Raw genomic sequence first — 21207 nt, 5'->3', positions numbered from 1 at the left:
TTCTTAGTAGAGTGTTACATTTTGCTGTCTTCAATGTTACCTGTAATATGTGGACAGAGAGAGAAGTCCCTTAAATATCATGTCTACCCTATTAAAGTGTTACTAAACCCACAACAGTAAAATCAGTCTGTATATGCAGTAAAGCATGATTGTTATACTCACTGTGGAGCCTAAGGGGTTAATCCTCCGCAATGATTACAAAGGATGTTTGCTCCTGTGTTCTCTGATCCTCCCCTTCTTCTACTGTCCCCAATCCATCTGCTGATAGTACAGAGCCTTGGGGGCAAGCTGCACATGCTCAGTTTGGTGAGTTTTATTTTCTCTGGGAGAGTGCATGTGATTAGCACAGGGCCAGTCAGCACTGTCCAGACAGAGGGATAGGGGTCAGGCAGCCTCATAGGACAATCAGGGGAGAATTAAAACTCTTCCTACAAGCTTTAACCAGTGCTCAGCAGGACACTGATAGAAGTCACAAGACTGCTCTAACTACTGATGAGAAAAGGTATTTAGCAGTTTATATTTATTAAAATAATTGCATTTCTATGTTGTGTGTACTGTGGGAGACCAGATATAGTGAATGCAGGGTCCGGGGAGACCAGATATAGTGAATGTAGGGTCCTGGGAGACCAGATATAGTGAATACAGGGTCCAGGGAGACCAGATATAGTGAATGCAGGCACTGGGGAGACCAGATATAGTGAATGCAGGGTCCGGGGAGACCAGATATAGTGAATGTAGGGTCCTGGGAGACCAGATATAGTGAATGCAGGGTCCGGGGACAACAGATATAGTGAATGCAGGGTCTGGGGAAACCAGATATAGTGAATGCAGGTTCCGGGGAGACCAGATATAGTGAATGTAGGGTCCTGGGAGACCAGATATAGTGAATGCAGGGTCCGGGGAGACCAGATATAGTAAATGCAGGGTCCGGGGAGCGGATCTAGTAAATGCAGGGTCCGGGGAGAGCGGATCTAGTGAATGCGGGGTCCGGGGAGACCAGATATAGTGAATGCAGGGTCCGGGGAGATCAGATATAGTGAATGCAGGGTCTGGGGAGACCGGATATAGTGAATGCAGGGTCCTGGGAGACCAGATATAGTGAATGCAGGGTCCGGGGAGACCAGATATAGTGAATGCAGGTTCCAGGGAGACCAGATATAGTGAATGCAGGGTCCGGGGAGACCAGATAAAGTGAATGCAGGTCCTGGGTTTAGTAACACTTTAAGAGAGTGATAGAAAGCCAGGTGGAATATTTCCTCAAGCCACACAAGTGTTGAGGGGTTCTTGAGTCCAGCATAAGGTCTAGCTGCTGTGATATCCATTGTCCTCTGGGATGGACACCATCAGTCAGTAAACTCTGAGACAAACCCTAAATGGGTGACCATCAAGGCCCCTTATGTATAGTCCTTCTTTCTTCTTCAGCTGTCACTCTGTTTGGTCCAAAGTCAGGATCTGTAGACGTAATGGTCTGTTCTACAGCACAATACTACAGTATATGGGAAATATTTATGTGTAAGATTTTATAACTACCAAATTACAAATAAAATGATTATAAAATCACAACACATTCTTTATAAAATTTCACTTTGCACAATAAATATATCCATTTCCGTGGGAATTTTAACCTTTAGAAGATTTCTGGCTGACGGCTGCTCGGAGTATTCTCAAGAGAGTGTCGGGAAGAAGAAGCATTTCGGCTACAGATACAGAGTTCATCGCATTGACCCCGGAGAATGCAACTAATCCAAAGAATGAACAAGGTAAAAACAGATCCCGACATGTTGGCATTTGACTGATGTAAAACGTACCTGTCACCAGATAAATAAAAACAGAAGAACATATAAAAATAAAGAGGATGGTGGCCAAAAACAAGTGTTTTTCCGTACATTGCCTGAGAATAGACGTGTTTATCTCGAGTATGGGAACTGCTGGGCCTGTTTTGAAAATATTGGTTCCTGGTGTCATTGAAGGGTCTCATTTATCCAGGCCATGGTATAACTAGTAGTAGTCACATTGCACCTGAATTGTTCTGTAATGTTGAAGACATTTGTAGCTTCTACAAGCCACTTCTTCAGTTCTACCGGATGTTAGGAAGATAACCCAGCATCCATATGCCCAGACATATTAATCCACTTAACAAAATCAAAACAGGACGCACTCTCTTCATCCATTGACGTAGTAGACCACGAATTTAATATAAAGCATAAAAATGCATACTCACAAACCAATGGGGGATAAAAACAGACAAGAAGTGTCCATAATAACAGTCCAAAGTGACGATAGATCCTTAGTGAGGTAAGCTAACGCATTTCAGGAGATGAACTCCCCTCATCAGAGCCAGTTACCATGAAATGTGTAGATGTTGATTGTCCAAGAACAGGATGGGAGGTGAGAAAAGATGTGATACTTAACTAGAACTTGGTGGTACCACTTTCCCATCTCCGATCCAGTTCTTGGACAATCAACATCTACACATTTCTTGGTAATTGGATTAAGGTGTCTGTGCTACTGATGTAGGTTTAAATGTTGGGGTATCTTCCTGATAACCATTGGAGCTGAAGAAGTGGCTTGTAGACGCTACGAAATGTCTTGAACATTGAAGTTCAGCTGAATATGACTTACTGCTACTAGTTGTAGTTCCCTGGCTGTACCTGGCTCTAATACCGTTGAGTCACTGACCTGCTGTATAATGTTGGAATTCCTTATCTCTACACTTGTTACAGATCAGTGATTCAGAAAGTATTAAAATGGTTGTAAACCTCAGACATGAACTATGAACAAAGCATATCCCTCTATAGTGTGTACTTGTCTCAAGCCAGAGCACTAAGTGTCATTTCTGTCTGCTGCTTTGTTTTTCTGCTATTAGCCTGAATCACTTCTGACAAGTTTTCCTGACACCAAGAGAAAAATGGTGACAGGGGAGGGACCTTCAGTTGACAGCCTCAGCTCTGTTCCTTTGAGTTGTCTGGAGGGTTGTGACTTTTCCGTACCAATCAGCTCTCAGAGCTCTCCTCACTGAGCTCTGCAGAGTGTAACTTCAGCTCTCCACCCCCTTTTTTATTTTTTTTTACTCAGGCTTTAAAAAAAACTGGACTTTGAACTGAAACAGAGAAGAGAAGACTGCAGATAACCAGATACAACGTATGTAGTAGGATTTGTTTCATCTCTGTGTATCACCTGAGGCCAGTCACTTCATTGGGTACATGGAAGGGTTTACAACAGCGGTTCTCAACCGGGGGGTCGCGACCCCTTTGGGGGTCGAGCGACCATTTCACAGGGGTTGCCTAAGACCATCGGAAAACACATATTTCCGATGGTCTTAGGAACCTAGACACCGCTCCTGTCTCAGGCGATCTGTGGGCGGGATGATATGCTGCCCCTGTAACCTGGCCACACCTCCGGGATCACTCAACAGCTCCGCCTCCTCGCCGCTGATTGGCCACCGGAACTGTAGCTCAGGAGAGGCACACAGGCGGCCAATCGCCGGCGAGGAGGTGGAGCTTGGAGAGGAGGAGCCGAGCGGCAGCGCGCGGAGATCGAAGAAGATCAAGGGAGCTGCAGGAGCGAGTGAAGAGAGAGGCCAGAGAAGGAAGACAGCTGACAGGTAAGTGCAAATTTTGCTGCTGCAGCCAGGTATGCAGGCTGTAGATGGGAGAGGGAGAGAGCGAGCCCAGGCTGGAGCAGGAGTCAGCAAGGTAAGTATCATTGGTGTCAGTGGGAGGGATAGTGCCCCATCATTTGTGTCACTAATACCAACGATGGGGCACTATTCCTCCCCCCACTGACACCAACGATGGGGCACTATTCCTCCCCCACTGACACCAACGATGGGGCACTATTCCTCCCACTGACACCAACGATGGGGCACTATTCCTCCCACTGACACCAACGATGGGGCACAATTCCTCCCACTGATACCAATGATGGGGCACTATTCCTCCCACTGACACCAATGATGGGGCACTATTCCTCCCACTGACACCAATGATGAGGCACTATTCCTCCCAATGACACCCACAATGGGGCACTATTCCTCCCATTGACACCCACAATGGGGCACTATTCCTGCCACTGACACCCACAATGGGGCACTATTCCTCCCACTGACACCAATGAATGGGCACTATTCCTCCCACTGACACCAATGATGGGGCACTATTCCTCCCACTGACACCAATGATGGGGCACTATTCCTCCCACTGATACCAATGATGGGGCACTATTCCTCCCACTGACACCAATGATGGGGCACTATTCCTCCCACTGAAACCAATGATGAGGCACTATTCCTCCCAATGACACCCACAATGGGGCACTATTCCTCCCACTGACACCCACAATGGGGCACTATTTCTCCCACTGACACCCACAATGGGGCACTATTCCTCCCACTGACACCCACGATGGGGCACTATTCCTCCCACTGACACCAATGATTGGGCACTATTCCTCCCACTGACGCCAATGATTGGGCACTATTCCTCCCACTGATGCCAATGATTGTACACTATTCCTCCCACTGATGCCAATGATTGTACACTATTCCTCCCACTGACGCCAATGATGGGGCACTATTCCTCCCACTGACGCCAATGATGGGGCACTATTCCTCCCACTGACGCCAATGATTGGGCACTATTCCTCCCACTGACGCCAATGATTGTGCACTATTCCTCCCACTGATGCCAATGATGGGGCACTATTCCTCCCACTGACACCAATGATGGGGCACTATTCCTCCCACTGACACCAATGATGGGGCACTATTCCTCCCACTGACACCAATGTTGGGGCACTATTCCTCCCACTGACACCAATGATGGGGCACTATTCCTCCCACTGACACCAATGATGGGGCACTATTCCTCCCACTGACACCAATGATGGGGCACTATTCCCCCCACTGACACCAATGATGGGGCACTATTCCTCCCACTGACACCAATGATGGAGCACTATTCCTCCCACTGACACCAATGATAGGGCACTATTCCTCCCACTGACACCGATGATGGGGCACTATTCCTTCCACTGATACCGATGATGGGGCACTATTCCTTCCACTGACATCAATGATGGGGCACTATTCCTCCCACTGACACCAATGGTGGGGCACTATTCCTCCCACTGACACCAATGATGGGGCACTATTCCCCCCACTGACACCAATGATGGGGCACTATTCCTCCCACTGACACCAATGTTGGGGCACTATTCCTCCCACTGACACCAATGATGGGGCACTATTCCTCCCACTGACACCAATGATGGGGCACTATTCCTCCCACTGACACCAATGATGGGGCACTATTCCCCCCACTGACACCAATGATGGGGCACTATTCCTCCCACTGACACCAATGATGGAGCACTATTCCTCCCACTGACACCAATGATAGGGCACTATTCCTCCCACTGACACCGATGATGGGGCACTATTCCTTCCACTGATACCGATGATGGGGCACTATTCCTTCCACTGACATCAATGATGGGGCACTATTCCTCCCACTGACACCAATGGTGGGGCACTATTCCTCCCACTGACACCAATGATGGGGCACTATTCCCCCCACTGACACCAATGATGGGGCACTATTCCCCCCACTGACACCAATGATGGAGCACTATTCCTCCCACTGACACCAATGATGGGGCACTATTCCTCCCACTGACACCAATGATGGGGCACTATTCCTTCCACTGACACCAATGATGGGGCACTATTCCTCCCACTGATACCAATGATGGGGCACTATTCCTCCCACTGATACCAATGATGGGGCACTATTCCACCCACTGATACCAATGATGGGGCACTATTCCACCCACTTATACCAACGATGGGACACTATTCCTCCCACTGACACCAACGATGGGGCACTATTCATCCCACTGATACCATTGATGGGACACTATTCATCCGACTGACATCAGTGATGGGGCGCTAGTCCTCCCACTGCAAAATTACAGTTATGAAGTAGCAACGAAAATAATTTTATGGTTGGGGGTCACCACAACATGAGGAACTGTATTAAGGGGTCGCGGCATTAGAAAGGTTGAGAACCACTGGTTTACAACCACTTTAAAGATAAAGTATCAACAAAACAACTATTCTCAAGGAGATAGTCAACAAAGGGAGCCCCCATACTTTTCTCCTAACAAGGTCACTTTAGATTCACTTGCAGTTCAAACTCACAATTGACCTAAACACTGCATATTTCTATTATGTTGCCATTCTGAATAAGGTAATTGAATTGTACTATAAACCATGTGATGACCCAAGTGGGACTTGAACCCACAATCTCCAGCTCTGGAGGCTGATGCCTTCTCCCAGGGGCGTATATACCACAAGGCAAACAAGGCATTTGCCTGGGGCAGCATTTTTCAGGGGGGCAGCACTGTCCCCTGGAAGAAGGGACTGAGGAAGGGACACATGCGGCATGGGGATCAGGTGGGATCTGAGAGAGGCTGCGGGCTGGTTGACAGTATATGCAAAGCCCAACTCTCATTCTCAAGGATGTCCAGAGCTGTGAAGGCGAGCGTCTTTCTCTCTCTTGCCGGGTGGGGAAGGCGGTGTATGGGGGGCAATGGTAGTAGAAGGCTCTTTCAGGTGGGGGGGGGGCAGGTTGGTTGGTGTCAGGCTCTCTATACGGGGGGGGGGGGGCGATTTTTGTGTTGCCTAGGGCAGTACAAAACCTACATACACCACTGCCTTCTCCATTAGGCCACTGGGCCCACTATAAGGAACCTATGTAACTCCGCAGTATCTTTCTGCAGTTTCTGTGGACCCCTTGACGTGCTATAGGTAAGCTAGGTCCATTGAGATTCTTACTATTAGGGAGATTGCTGAAAGATACCCTCTAAAAAAATTGGATCAAATGGAAAAAAAATGTTCTTTCGCCCATAGCAGCCAGAGAGGTTTCATGTCTTTTATCGTAGATAAGAAAATGAAAAGGGGAACTTGATTGGTTATTATCGTTCACACCACTGCCCAAGCTCTACTTGTATTTTTCTCTAATGGAGAAAGCATGAGCTCTGGAGGCTCTATTAGGCCACTGGGCCCACTATAAGGAACCTATGTAACTCCGCAGTATCTTTCTGCAGTTTCTGTGGACCCCATTGACGTGCTTTAGGTAAGCTAGGTCCATTGAGATTCATGCTATTAGGGAGATTGCTGAAAGATACCCTCTAGAAAATGAAAGAAGGAACTTGATTGGTTATTATCATTCACACCACTGGCCAAGCTCTACTTGTATTTTTCTTGTTTTCTTTTTGTCTGCAGATGCCAAAAGAACAAATAAACATGGAGGACGTGTGTCAGCTCAGGTGATCAGTACCGCCATCCAGGCCTGTGAGGCCTACCTGAATAGCCTGGAACACGATGACATTGATATGGAAACATGCTCAGCTTCCATCATGACAGATGCAGCGTGGGAAGAATTTCTGCGTCATTATTATCAGGTCATCCAGTAAGTGAACACCCAAGGAATCATTTATGATGTAATTTTTTTTTTTACATCCAAACATGATGTCATTTTTATATTATCGGACATCTGCCGTGAACTCAAAATTCCAGGCAGATATAAAAAAAACATTCAAAATAAAAATTATATTATTAATGAATAATAATATTTAGTGCTGCGCTCCCGTGCTAAATTAATTATATAAAAAAACTTTCAACAGTGATTATCAGTTCATAATCAAATTATATACTCAAAAACATATTAAAATAACAAAAACAATATAATATAATAGCCTTGATGCAAACAATTTGTGTGTTAAATGAACAGTCCTCTTGATAAATCCAAAAACTCGTGTCACCAAATGGGGAAAAACACAGATGAATATTAATATATATTGCGCTCACCTCCAATTTTTGCCTAATATATAAATAGGCAAAAAAACACTTTTTGTCCTGACAGGACAGATGAAAACTACTCCTGCTCCAGATCTCTCACATAGGTGTCCGTTTATGACACAGAGAATAGCTGCGATTCAACAGATCTCAGCTATTCTCTGGTCATTCACAGTTTATGACACTCAGGAGATCATGTCAGCCCTTCACTGGAGATCTGTGTTCTCCCTCCAGATTCTCCAGCCCAGAGCTGGAGAATCAGAGGGACCGAAAACTAAGCAGAGATAATTTACCTCTGTTTAGTAAACTGATCTTTTACTGTAATCTCGCGAGATTATAGTAAAATGAGCCGTTTTCCAGCGTTTGGAGACCGTTCTCCCTTCGTTCGGAGAACTGCTTCATAAACTGCATTCACAGGAGAACTGTGTTCTCCGAGAATGCCGGAGAACTGAACAGCGATCTATTACCGCTGGTTCATAAACGGACACCTCAGCTGGTTGCACGTTGTTGTATGCTAATGATCCACCTGGTGTCTCTCCACAATGCTGCTTAATAAGATGGATATGGAAGGATTCCTCACTCGCACCTCCAGGGCTCTATTTGTCTCTATATCCCCTCCAGAATATTCTGATCACTGGAGCTAAGTGTAAGGTGCCACCATAGCATGACTTCTGTAGTACTGAAATGGAGCTGAGTAACTTCACCAAAAAAAACATATCACTTGATTTTTATAAAAAAAACATTGTTTAATTCTGGGAGGTATTCATTAATAATTTAATACATTTTTTAAAATGCAACTAGTGTAACAACCTGAATATGAATTGGTAGCGGCGTCTTGCGGTCCTTGTTCAAACCTAGAGGTAGGAGTAGCCGTAGGAACACTTCAGGTGTGCTGCATGTAAATATACTAAAAGGGAACAAGATGAGAGGAAGAGCGAGCAGAAGGATGATCTCAACAGTCTGCTGCTATCTTTATCCAATCAGTGGGATAGGAGTAGAAAGAGGACATCACTGTATTTCTGAACTGTAAGTGGCATATTCACTTGGGTGTGATGTATGATGGGGCTGTGTCAATCTTTGGACTGGACAGACAGATAATAAAAATGCATCAGAGGGGAAGAGCAGGTTAAAGTGTTTCTTGACTAAATAAAGTTGTTTAGGAGATGAAGGTTTGCAGTATGTTGTCTTGCCTCGTAGAATATGCTAGCAGAACGAGGTAACAAGCCCCAATGTTGGGTCATGACTGGAATGTGTAGCTTGGGGGGATGGGTGAATAGACTCATGGAACCAGAAATACCTACCGTAACATTATAATAGTACAGTATGTTCTGGCTGTTAAATAATCACTTCCTATCTTATTTTAGTGATGGAGCTGTGATAGACCAATCGTCCTCCTATGTGGACCAGTGTGATCATGTTTTAAGACAATTGGCAGACGTGAACCCACAGCTGGACATTGAAGGTGACAGAAACATCTGGATTGTTAAACCGGGTGCCAAATCCAGAGGTAGAGGTGAGAGAACAAGAATCACATGGCCTTATGTCCTACCATACCTTGCCATACTGGCGTACCCAATCCATTTTGTCTGGAAGTTTTGTTTTCTCTGCCATAATTCATTACATCAAAAGAGTCAGCCCACCTAAGACTAATTTATCGGTTAGGAATGGAGAGTGGTTGATGTTGGAGTATTATATGCAGCCAATTATTATCTAGCACCTCACAGACCCTGAAGAGCTAGTAGTCAACATGGGGTTTATTTACTAAAGCTGGAGAGTGCAAAATCAGACTCCCTTCTGCATAGAAACCAATCAGCTTCTAACCTCAGCTTGTTCAATGAAGCTTTGGCAATGAAACCTTGAAGCTGATTGGTTTCTATGCAGAAGTGAGTCTGATTTTGGACTCTCCAGCTTTAGTAAATAAACCCCCATGTGTCAAACGCCTATGAATCTACTTTGGAGATACACTCACCAGCTACTTTATTACGTACACCTTGCTAGAACCAGGTTGGACTCCCTTTTGCCTTCAGAACTACCTCCATTCTTTGTGGCATAGATTCAACAAGATGTTGGAAACATTCCTCAGAGATTTTGGCCCATATTGACATGATAGCATTACGCAGTTGCTGCAGATTTGGCGGCTGCCCTTCCATGATGCGAATCTCCCGGTCCACCACATCCCCAAAGGTGCTCTATTGGATTGAGATCTGGTGATTGTGGAGGCCATTGGAGTACAGTGAACTCATTTTCATGTTCAAGAAACCAGTTTGAGATGAATTGAGCTTTGTGACACGGTGCATTGTCCTGCTAGAGATAGCCATCAGAAGATGGGGACACTGTAGTCATAAAGGGTGGACATGGTCAGCAGCAATACTCGGGTAGGCCACGGCTTTTAAACGATGCACAGTTGGTACTAAGGGGCCCAAAGTGTGCAAAGAATATATCCCTCACACCATTACACCACCACCAACAGCCTGAACTGTTGATACAAGGCAGGATGGATCCATACTTTCATGTTATGTACACCAAATTCTGACCCTACCATCTGAATGTCGCAACTGAAATCAAGACTCATCAGAACAGACAACATTTTTCCAATCTTCGTTTGTCCAATTTTGGTGAGCCTGTGCGAATTGTAACCTCCGTTTCCTGTTCTTAGTTGACAGGAGTGGCACCCGGTGTGGTCGCCTGCTGCTGTAGCGCATCCGTTTTAAGGTTCAACGTATTGTGCATTCAGAGATGGTCTTCTGCATACTTTGGTTGTAACGAGTGGTTATCTTAGTTACTGTTGCCTTTCTATGATCTCAAACCCCAGTCTACCCATTCTCCTCAGACCTCTAACATCAACAAGGCATTTTCGTCCACACATCTGCTCACTGGATATTTTCTCTTTTTCGGACCATTCTCTGTAAACCCTAGAGATGGTTGTGCGTGATAATCCCAGTAGATCAGCAGTTATGAAATTCTCAGACCAGCTTGTCTGACACCAACAACCAGGCCACATCCAGAGTCACTTAAATCCCCTTTCTTCCCTATTCTGATGCTCGGTTTGAACTTCAGCAAATCGTCTTCACCACATCTAGATGCCTAAATGCATTGAGTTACTGCCATGTGATTGGCTGAATAGTAGTTTGTGTTACCACACAATTGAACGGGTGTTCCTAATAAAGAGGCTGGTGAGTGTATAAAGGACACAGGAGCACATGGAAGAAAACTGTGCAAACAAAGAGAGCAGATACAGACTCCATGCAGATGATTGGGACCTGATAAGAACTGCACCCAAGACCCCAGCATTGCAATACTGTACAACAAAATAGTTCTAGTTGTTCCATATGTGTTGAGATCATCCAAGTTACAGGCAGATGGATGTGGTTGGCGGAATCTCTAACATGGTTGAAATTCCTTTTTTCCAGGAATAATCTGTATGGATCGTTTGGAGGAAATTCTGAAGTTGGTGGATTGCGATCCCATGATCGTTAAGGATGGCAAATGGGTGGTGCAGAAATACATTGAGAGACCACTGCTCATCCATGGCACAAAGTTTGATGTCCGCCAGTGGTTCCTTGTTACGGACTGGAATCCGCTGACGATTTGGTTTTACCGAGAATGTTACGTCCGCTTTTCAACCCAGCCGTTCTCCCTGGAAAATCTAGACACGTAGGTTAGGTTGGGACTGTACAGAAACTAGCTGTTTAAAAAACACTTTTATATGTTAAACATGCAGGCTAGGCTACAAGGTTTGGTTTGCACAGTTTCACAGATACCAACCGGCTAGGACCATATACGTGCTGCCATGTCACCCGCTGTGGAAAGTGTTGTCAAGATAACTCCATACTGACAAAGCAAAATGATGAGGGGCCGCATTATCATGTATATTGTACATCAATGTATAATGTAGAGGTAACATACCTACTTTGGGCCCACCCTATATATGCAGCCACAGTTCTGCACTCACATTGTACAGTTGACCCAAACTTTACCCAATATATTTTACAGGTATACGTCGATAGATAGACTCCAGTGAAACATGGAGATTTTTCTTTTTAACCAACCAATAGCACACAACTTTGCAGCTCAATGGTCCTGATATTTATCTTGTGTAGTTGACTTTCCCCTTGCTAAATATGTATTCCTGTTGGTTCAGCATAACAATCAAAATTACCACATCACAGGGAATGGGTGTATGGTGCCACATCCAAAATGTTGAGACCAAAAAGAGAAGAAGAGGGAGATTCTCTCAGAATGAAGGGGACAATAAAGGCACCATACTAATGCATAGCATAATTTGGTTAAAATATATATTTATTAATTAACATAAATATAAAAATAGTGGAATATTACATAACCACCATGTAAAATTCATACATTTTATATACACATCAACCTTCATAAACCATACAAAGTCATGGCTGGTATTGTGTCCCGTTTTATGCCAACACATTTCTCAGTTTACAGCTACTTCATCAAGGACATCATGGGACTATTTAAAGATTTAAAGCATTATTTCATAGTACCAATAACATTTCCATTAACAACATTTCATATATCAACAAAAATTTTATTTACAGCTTTCCACAGCGTCAGTTAATAACCTAACTGCCGCTAATTCTGAGAGGGTGCTATATATACGTGGTTTAAGAAATCCTACCCCAGGTGGCAATAGGGGAGTGCCTGCAGGACACTGGGATAGATAAAGGGGAGGCAGAATAGAGCCGTAGCCAGCTGTGTAATCCCAACTATTACAAAAAAAAAAATGGAGAAAACAAACTATGTATACCCACAAGCCAAGGCTCCAGTGAAACATGGGAGATTTTTCTTTCCAACCAACTCAGAGAACACGACTTAGCAGCTCAATCGTTCTGATATTTATCTTGTGTAGTTGACTTTCCCCTTGCTAAATACTTATTCCTGTTGGTTCCGCTTAAGAATAATTGTAAGTCTGGGGCTGGTCAAAGTGTTCCATGTTTCCAGTACTTCCCTCCCCAATGTAGCTTTTAACATACACTGGATAATAAGGTGGAGGATGAGCAGAATCATGTGACAGATACTGCAGTACCTAACAAAACGCAAGTAAGAAGTCTGCAAAACCAGACTACATTTGATGATTTAAGACTTTCTGACATTCCTGTAGTATTTGTTTTGATGACCTTGCCTGATCATTGGGAATTTCAGAAAAAGGAAGTGCTGTTTGAATAGTATTAAGGTGTAATACTGTACAGAACAGAACAGAACTCAGTCGAATTGTATTCCCTTAGCTCTATCCATTTATGCCACAACTCCATCCAGAAGAATTTTGAGATCTCCCGCCATCGCCACCCTCAGGTGCCATTGGAAAATATGTGGTCCAGTGACCAATTCCAGGCCCATCTGGAAAAAACCCTCCCCCAGGTGGCATTAGGAGAGGGCCTGCCAGGCAGAAAAGAGCCGTAGCCAGCTGTGTAATCCCAACTATAACAACAAATGGAGAAAACAAGCTACGTTTACCCACAAGCCAAGTCTCCAGTAAAACATAGAGATTTTTCTTTCCAACCAACTCGACTTAGCAGCTCAATGGTTCTGATATTTATCTTGTGTAGTTGACTTTCCCCTTGCTAAATATGTATTCCTGTTAGTTCATCTTAGGAATAATTGTAAGTCTGGGCCTGGTCAATGTGTTCCATGTTTCCAGTACTTCCCTCCCCCTCCCCAGTGTAGGTTTTAATGTACACTGGATAATAATGTGGATGATAAGCAGAATCATGTGACAGATACTGCAGTACCGAACAAAATGCAAGTAGGAAGTCTGCAAAACAAGACTACATTTAATGATTTAAGACTTTCTGACATTCCTGTACAGTATTTGTTTTGATGACCTTGCCTGGGAATCTCAGAAAAAGGAAGTTCTGTTTGAATTGTATTAAGAACATAACATAACACAGTCAAACTTTATTCCCTTAGCTCTATTCATTTATGCAACAACTCCATCCAGAAGAATTTTGAGAACTCCCGCCATCGCCACCCTCAGGTGCCATTGGACAATATGTGGTCCAGTGACCAGTTCCAGGCCCATCTTCAGAGGCTAGGAGAAAGACATGCCTGGACTGACATCATTGTCCCAGGGATGAAAGCTGCCATCATACATGCCATGCAGAGTGCTCAGGATGTTGTGGAGTTCAGAAAAAGCAGCTTTGAATTATATGGGGCCGACTTCATGTTCGGAGAGGACTTCAAACCCTGGCTGATTGAGATCAATGCCAGTCCAACCATGGCCCCTTCAACGGCAGTGACCACCAGAATGTGTGCCAGCGTTCAGGAGGACACCATACGCATCATCATAGATAGGAAGCACGATCGCAACTGTGATGTTGGCAGTTTTGAACTCATCTATAAACAGGTACAGATAATCCATGAACACGAGAAACCCTTAAAACTAAATGTTGAGATTCCACTGTTCAGGGGGCCAAAGCAATATAAAAGATTACAGTTTCCTGGAAATGTTCTAGCTTGGTGACGTATACAGGAAGGCCACTTGCTTCAGAAAGCTGTCTCTATTGCTGTAGTCAAGCCTTTGAAAATAGCAACAAGACGTCATTTTGCAAATTTCTAGCAGCGTATTGTGAAACATGGGATTTTTTAGGCAGAACTATTAAAAAATATACTTTATTTATTCAATTAAATATAAAACCTGCTAATATAATATACAATGTTTTGTAAAATCAATCCATAATACAATCTTATTCATCGGTTTCACCAAAACATTTTATAAAATTGGTATACAGATATGCTGGGCTTATGTGGGCCGACACGTTTCATGGAATACTCTACTTCTTCAGGAGCCGTCAGTCTAGTATTGTATCAAAATTGATCTGAAGAAAAAAGGAGTATACATATATGTGTCATAATTATGAAATACCATCTTGACCTAAGGGCCAGGAACCCACCGCATGCTATGACAGAGAAAGAAAAAGCAGCCATGGAACAGGGTCCAGAGGAGGGACAATGGCAGTGAAAGAGTCTCCATAGTTTCCAAAATGATAATGCATTAAAAATAATGAAGGTTACTCTACCTCAATAAAACCAAATGGCCAGAATCCATCAGTTGCTAACATAAGGAAGGGATCTGTATTCATAGCATTATGCAAAACTATTATTATTATTATACAGTATTTATGTAGCGCCAAAGGGTATGCTCAGCGCTGTACGGTATCAAGGGGGACAGAACATGAGACGAGACAGTAACAATACAATACACGAGGGGTTCGAGGGCCCTGCTCTTTCGAGCTTACAATCTAGGAGGGAGGGGAAGGTAGTACAGGAGGAGATGGCTGTGGGGGATGGAGTGGTGGGAGGAGTGGAGGAGGTTAGTTGCTAGGTGAGGTCAGGCGTTAGGTGAGGTTGGGGTAGGCTTCCCTGAAGAGGAGGGTTTTCAGGGTGCGCCTGAAGGTGAGGAGGGTAGGTGACAGTCTGATGGATTGGGGTAGGGAGTTCCAGAGGATGGGGGAAGTCCTGGAGAAGTGCTGCAATCGGGCGTGGGAGGAGGAGACCAGGGAGCTAGAGAGTAGGAGGTCCTGTGAGGAGCGGAGGGCACGGGTAGGGAGGTATTTGGGTATCAGGTCAGTTATGTAGTTTGGGGCGGCATTGTGAATGGCTTCGTAGGTCAGGGTTAGCAGTTTGAATTTGATGCGTTGGGCAACCAGGAGCCAATGAAGGGATTGGCAGAGGGGGGAGCCAGATGTGGAGCGGTTGGTGAGGTGGATGAGTCTAGCCGCTGAGTGTAGGATCGACTGGAGTGGGGATAGCGTTCATTTGGGTAGGCCAAAATCCTCCAGTTTATAACAGAGGCATCTGAAAAAAGGAAATTTTTATTCAGGTAAAGTGAGCTTCATTATTGTTTTTGAATTATAATTTTGGAAACTATGGAGACTCTTTCATTATCATGATAACTAGACAGAAAATAGCCTAACAATTTTATTTTCTTGGGGTGTATATCCAAAATAACCCATTCATATGAAAAAGCTTTCGTAGATCAATAAACCATCAACTCAAAGTCACTCTTTTTTTTTAGACCATTATTATATAATTAGGCCTCATGCACACAGGGGCTTTTTGCAGCTACTTTTAGGGGCGTTTTCAGCCCTCCATGTTATCCTATGTATCCATGCACACAAACATTAGGAGCTTTTAGTAGCAGTAGTGTTTACCAGCAGGAAGAAAAAACCCATGGCCAGTGCATCCAGGAGCAGCAGCGTTTTGTCAGAAAAATGCTTGATGTGTCTAAACGCGTATTAATGATAGGCGCTTATTATTCTCGCCAATTAAATGGATTATCGCCAAAGCACTTGACACCTGTAAACGCGCCTAAATGCTTGTAAAACTGTTAGACGCTTTGATAAGACTCAGGCGTTATTTCTGCCAAAACGCAGCTGCCAAGAGGAGGAGCTTTTTTAAAACGTACTGTGTGCATGAGGCCTTGACGTGTAATTTTAGATATACATAATGAGATGGCACCACTCCCACCCTGCTAAATTCCAGAAAGTTTTCAGGCCATCTAGGAGATTCAGTCACATACGTGAGTTTTTGGTCTTCCTCAGGATGTCATCCCCAGTGGAGTTGACTAGTAGTTACCTGATCTAGTTCCAAGAGAAACCTCCCACCTACAGTGCCTTGAAAAAGTATTCATACCCCTTGAAATTTTCCACATTTTGTCATGTTACAACCAAAAATGGTAATGTATTTTTGTTGTGAGGATGCTTTTCTTCATCAGGGACAGGGAAGCTGGTCAGAGTTGATGGGAAGATGGATGAAGCTAAATGCAGAGCAATCTTGGAAGAAAACCTGTTAGAGTCTGCAAAAGACTTGTGACTGGGGCGGAGGTTCACCTTCCAGCAGGACAACGACCCGAAACAACCAGCCAGAGCTACAATGGAATTGTTCCGATCAAAGCATATTTATTATTATTATAATACATGATTTCTATAGTGCCAATAGTTTGCACAGTGCTTTACAAAATGAAGGTAGACATTATAGTTACAATACAATTTTGTACAAGAGGGAAACAGATGTGTTAGAATGGCCCAGTCAAAGTCTAGACCTAAATTCAATGGAGAATCTGTGGCAAGACTTGAAAATTGCTGTTCACAGACACTCTCCATCCAATCTGACAGAGCTTGAGCTATTTTGCAAAGAAGAACGGGCAAAAATGTTCCTCTCTGAATGTGCAAAGCTGGTAGAGACATCCCCAAAAAGACTTGCAGCTGTAATTGCAGTGATAGGTGGTCCTACAAAGTATTGACTCTGGGGGGCTGAATACAAATGCATGCTGCACTTTTCACATATTTATTTGTAAAAAATTTGGAAAACCATTTCTCATTTTCCTTCCACTTCACAATTATGTGCCACTTTGTGTTGGTCTATCACATAAAATACCAATAAGACACATTTACATTTTTGGTTAGAACATGACAAAATGTGGAAAATTTCGAGAGGTATGAATACTTTTTCAAGGCACTGTGTATAAGTGGACCACTGCTTCTGAAAGCTGTCAATAACATCAGTTACTTTTCACTTCTTGCACTATAAAAGACCAGCAATGGAGAACTGTGGTAACATCTTGATTGTGTTACAGGCTGCAGTAGACATCCCTCAATACATTGGAATAAATTTGCTGGTTGAAGGAGCCATGGTGAAAAAGCCACGTGTCCCTCTTCCAAGACAACCCACTAACCTTGTCAACCCAGGCATGACTCACCTGATCAACCACCAAAGATCTCTCTCCATGGTGCAAGCCAAGGTGTCAACAGCAACAAGCTTTGCTGGGCCTCATGATACCACCAGACACCCACCTGCCATCCCATATTCAACATTCAAAGCAAATCATCGTACCAAAACACTGCACACCTTGAACAGGGCAAAAACCACAGTCCTAGATAAAGAAAACAAAGCAACGTCCGAAGTTCGGTGCGGATCAGAGAGCGTAGAGTTGGTCAGGCTTTCTGAGAAGTTTGGTGTTGATCATAAGAACACAAAATCGCTCATGCATGGAGTAAGCACGGCAAAAGTCATACAGCTTCACCAACGTTTGCTTGCCACTCCTAAGCTGTGTCTTTCGGAAAAGCCTTCTTTAACAAAACACCTGATTGGGCAGAAAGATGCATCACGTCTGGATCTGAAGATTACAAGCCTTGACTCAGGAGAAATGCAGCTTCTTAAGAGGGTGACGAGGGCAGGTAAAGACATCTGTCATTTATAAAGCATACACTCATAATTTGTCCAAGAAGGAGTTTAATTGGTTGATTGCTTCTAGTTTTTAAAGCGGAGCTCCACCCAAAAGGTAAGTTCCGCTTTAAGGACTGCTTCCTCGCTCCCTATTAAGGATTAGTACCTTTGGGGGGTGGGGGGGAGCGGGTACCCGAATTTGACAGGTACCCGCTCCCATTTCCGGTCCGACTGCCTAGGCGATCAGAAACGGAAGGTGTCCTCCCTCCCTCCCTGTAGTCTTTTGGGACACGTGACAGGTCCCAGAAGACTACAGGACCATTCAGGAAGCACAGCGCTACTCGCGCATGCGCAGTGGGTACCCGGCTGTGAAGCCGCAAGCTGTCACAGCCGGGTGCCCACACTGAAGATGCCGGCCTCCTGGAATACAGGACAGCCGGTGAAACGGGGGACACACCACGGGACCGAGGAACAGGTAAGTGGCTGTTTTTTATTAAAAGTCAGGAGGTACAGTTTTCGTAGCTGCTGACTTTTATTTTTTGACAGGGTGAGCTTTAACTGCATAGTACACTTTTAATGGCGATCGCTTTTCCATTTGACGTATAAGGGCTACCCAAGGGCTGTGGTAAAGCCAATATCTCCAACTAGACATGTATGAATCGTTTCATTACAAATTGAAATTTGGACAAAATTTGTTATTCAGAGATTCGGATGTATCAGAATTTCTGAATCACAATAACAAATTTCAACAAATGTGAAAGAATTATAATGAAAACAACGAATGCTTTCGTATTCATTTGTTTAACCACTTGCCCTCCAGAGGATTTACCCCCCCCCCCCCTTCCTGACCAGGCCATTTTTTGCGATACGGCGCTGCATTACTTTAACTGACAATTGCGCGGTCATTCAACGCTGCACCCAAATGAAATTTTTGTCCTTTTTTCCCACAATTAGAGCTTTTTTCCAGTGGTATTTGATCACCTGTGCGGTTTTAATTTTTTGTGCTATAAACAAAAAAAAGACCAACAATTTTGAGAAAAAAAAACAATATTTTTGACTTTTTGCTATTAAACATGTCCAGTAAAAAAATTTAAAAAATCAAATTTTGTCATAAATTTAAGCCAAAATGTATTCTGCTCCATGTCTGGGTGGTGATCAGCGACTTATAGCGGGACTGCAGCGAGCTTTCTGGGGGTGAACTGACTAACTGCCACTGATATCCCCAGTGACACTAATACAGTGGTCAGTGCTAATAAAAAAAAAGCACTGATACTGCACTAAAGGCACTGGGCAGGAAGGGGTCAATATATGGGGCGATCAAAGGGTTAACTGTGTGTTGTTTCACATTATGTGCTGTGTGGGTGCTTTCAAGTGTGGCTCTGCACAGACATTTCCCTCCTTTTTCTTTTTTAGCTAAAAATACGGTATATAATGAATGAATCCAACATGAAACAAAATAAAAGAAAAAATTCCTTTCTTCTGAGTACTCTACACTAAACTGAGCATGCTAGGTGAGGTTGATTATCTACCTCACGGGTGTCAAACTGGTGGCCGTCCAGCTGTTGCCAAACTACAAGTCCCATGAGGCATTGCAAGATTGACAGTTACAAGCATGACTCCCAAAGGCAGAGGCATGATGGGACTTGTAGTTTCGCAACAGCTGGAGGGCCGCCAGTTTGACACCCCTGATCTACCTATAATGTACTGACATCTTGAATGTTAGTGTCCAGATCCTCCTGTAGGTGGTAGTATAGCCATAACATGGAATTTAGAGACGTGTCCCTAATAGAACATATAGAAAATGATGCTGGTATCCCCTATGTGTAAAATAGACCTTGTTACTAAACTAACCTTCTTTATCATGCAGGACTTGACTCCCATCGGATGCCCTGCCTGTTCTGTAAGGGAATCTCGTCTCTGCAAGCCACATGCAGCTGTTGTAAAAGCACCAAACTCCCCCCTAAACCAATCCGCTTCCAGCTATCCAAAGGGACGCATCTCAGCAGGTTCCACGGAGGAGCACAACAGCTCTCGGCACGAGGAACCGCCATCATCACATCCTTGCTGCTGTGAATCTCATCTGTCAGTCCATGCATTGACCTTTGGTTTTAAAGAGACTCTGTCACCTTAAAAACATGAACGCTGCAGGTATACAGTGCCTATATTTTTATTTTTTTCAAGGTGACAGAGTCTCTCTAAAGTCAACCTATCACCAACTCAGAGACCTTACCAATGCAGACTAGACAGTATTGAAAGGTATCTCTTGCATTAGAATCTGTTGCTGCGGCATGATACTGTAAAACCTGCAATATGCAAACACTGACTTTTTCAAAAGTCAGCAGCTGGAATCGCTTCCTGCACCTCCCTATATACACATTGCATTGTGGGATGATTGGGAACATTTTCAGCCTCGACATCTCCAAAGACAGAACGTTTGAATATTGTAGGCCACAGAGTTGTGGAGGCTCCTCGGGGGCCCTGCAGTGGAAGACTCATGTAACCAATCAGAACCCGGTGCTGTCTTATCTTCATTGGTAAACTTAGCCATATCAGTTGGGGGAGTGGCAGGTTTGTTTTAGAGAAACATGGAGGCTGCCATTGTTGACGGGTCTATCTGTAAATGTTGGCTGCCTGGCTGTTTCTTGCTTCAATAACTTGTGACCTGGAAAAAGCACTCAGGATTTGACTCTTCTGTGACTTTCTCTACATTCTTGATCCAAGGGGTGACTCAAAGTATTGAACTAGTAGCTTCTCTGCACCAAAAAAAATTAGCACTTTAAACTGCTGCTGTTGCTGTCTTTACAATCAGCCTCTAAGAAGCCCAGGACCCTGGGTGCGTGGGCCATTCCACAGTCTTCACTGGTGCTACCTTCTCCGAGTTTCCCTCTTTAAAAACATATTCAACATATTTCTGCCATAAATGCAAATTTTACTGTTTTATCCCTTTAAAAATGCTGCAAGTACAGAAAAAGACCAATCAAATCTGCCAGAAATCCAATGAGCTCCCAACTTCCTGTAGTGAGGTGACAACGCTGCTTCTGCTGCACTGAACTCCCAAACAGTGTTGTCAGCCCTTCCAAGCTCTTCTCTGCTGGATTACAGAACACCTTCCCCTCTCCATAACCCAAGGGAAAAGTGTACTGTAGTCAAGTAGAGAA

General features: G+C 44.1%; 1 protein-coding gene across 1 annotated transcript in view; it reads left to right on the top strand.

Moving 5' to 3' along the window:
- LOC149458589 (tubulin tyrosine ligase 3-like) overlaps nucleotides 1–20825 on the top strand; it is a 41736-nt gene extending 20911 nt beyond the window's left edge. Inside the window, exons 6-12 of the mRNA XM_089682007.1 lie at nucleotides 1632–1760; nucleotides 7286–7472; nucleotides 9223–9371; nucleotides 11269–11512; nucleotides 13793–14228; nucleotides 17460–18060; nucleotides 19917–20825. Coding sequence (XP_089538133.1) covers nucleotides 1632–1760; nucleotides 7286–7472; nucleotides 9223–9371; nucleotides 11269–11512; nucleotides 13793–14228; nucleotides 17460–18060; nucleotides 19917–20122 — 1952 coding nt within the window. The 3' untranslated portion in view covers nucleotides 20123–20825. The remainder of the gene's footprint in view (nucleotides 1–1631; nucleotides 1761–7285; nucleotides 7473–9222; nucleotides 9372–11268; nucleotides 11513–13792; nucleotides 14229–17459; nucleotides 18061–19916) is intronic.
- The last annotated feature ends 382 nt before the right edge of the window (nucleotides 20826–21207 follow it).

Source organism: Staurois parvus, unplaced genomic scaffold (genome assembly GCF_062004578.1).
Source record: "Staurois parvus isolate SC_StPar_1 unplaced genomic scaffold, SC_StPar_1.0 ptg000283l, whole genome shotgun sequence".
Lineage (NCBI taxonomy): Eukaryota > Metazoa > Chordata > Amphibia > Anura > Ranidae > Staurois > Staurois parvus.
The sequence above is the reverse complement of the archived record's forward strand: the minus strand, read 5'-3'. Positions and strand labels throughout refer to the sequence as shown.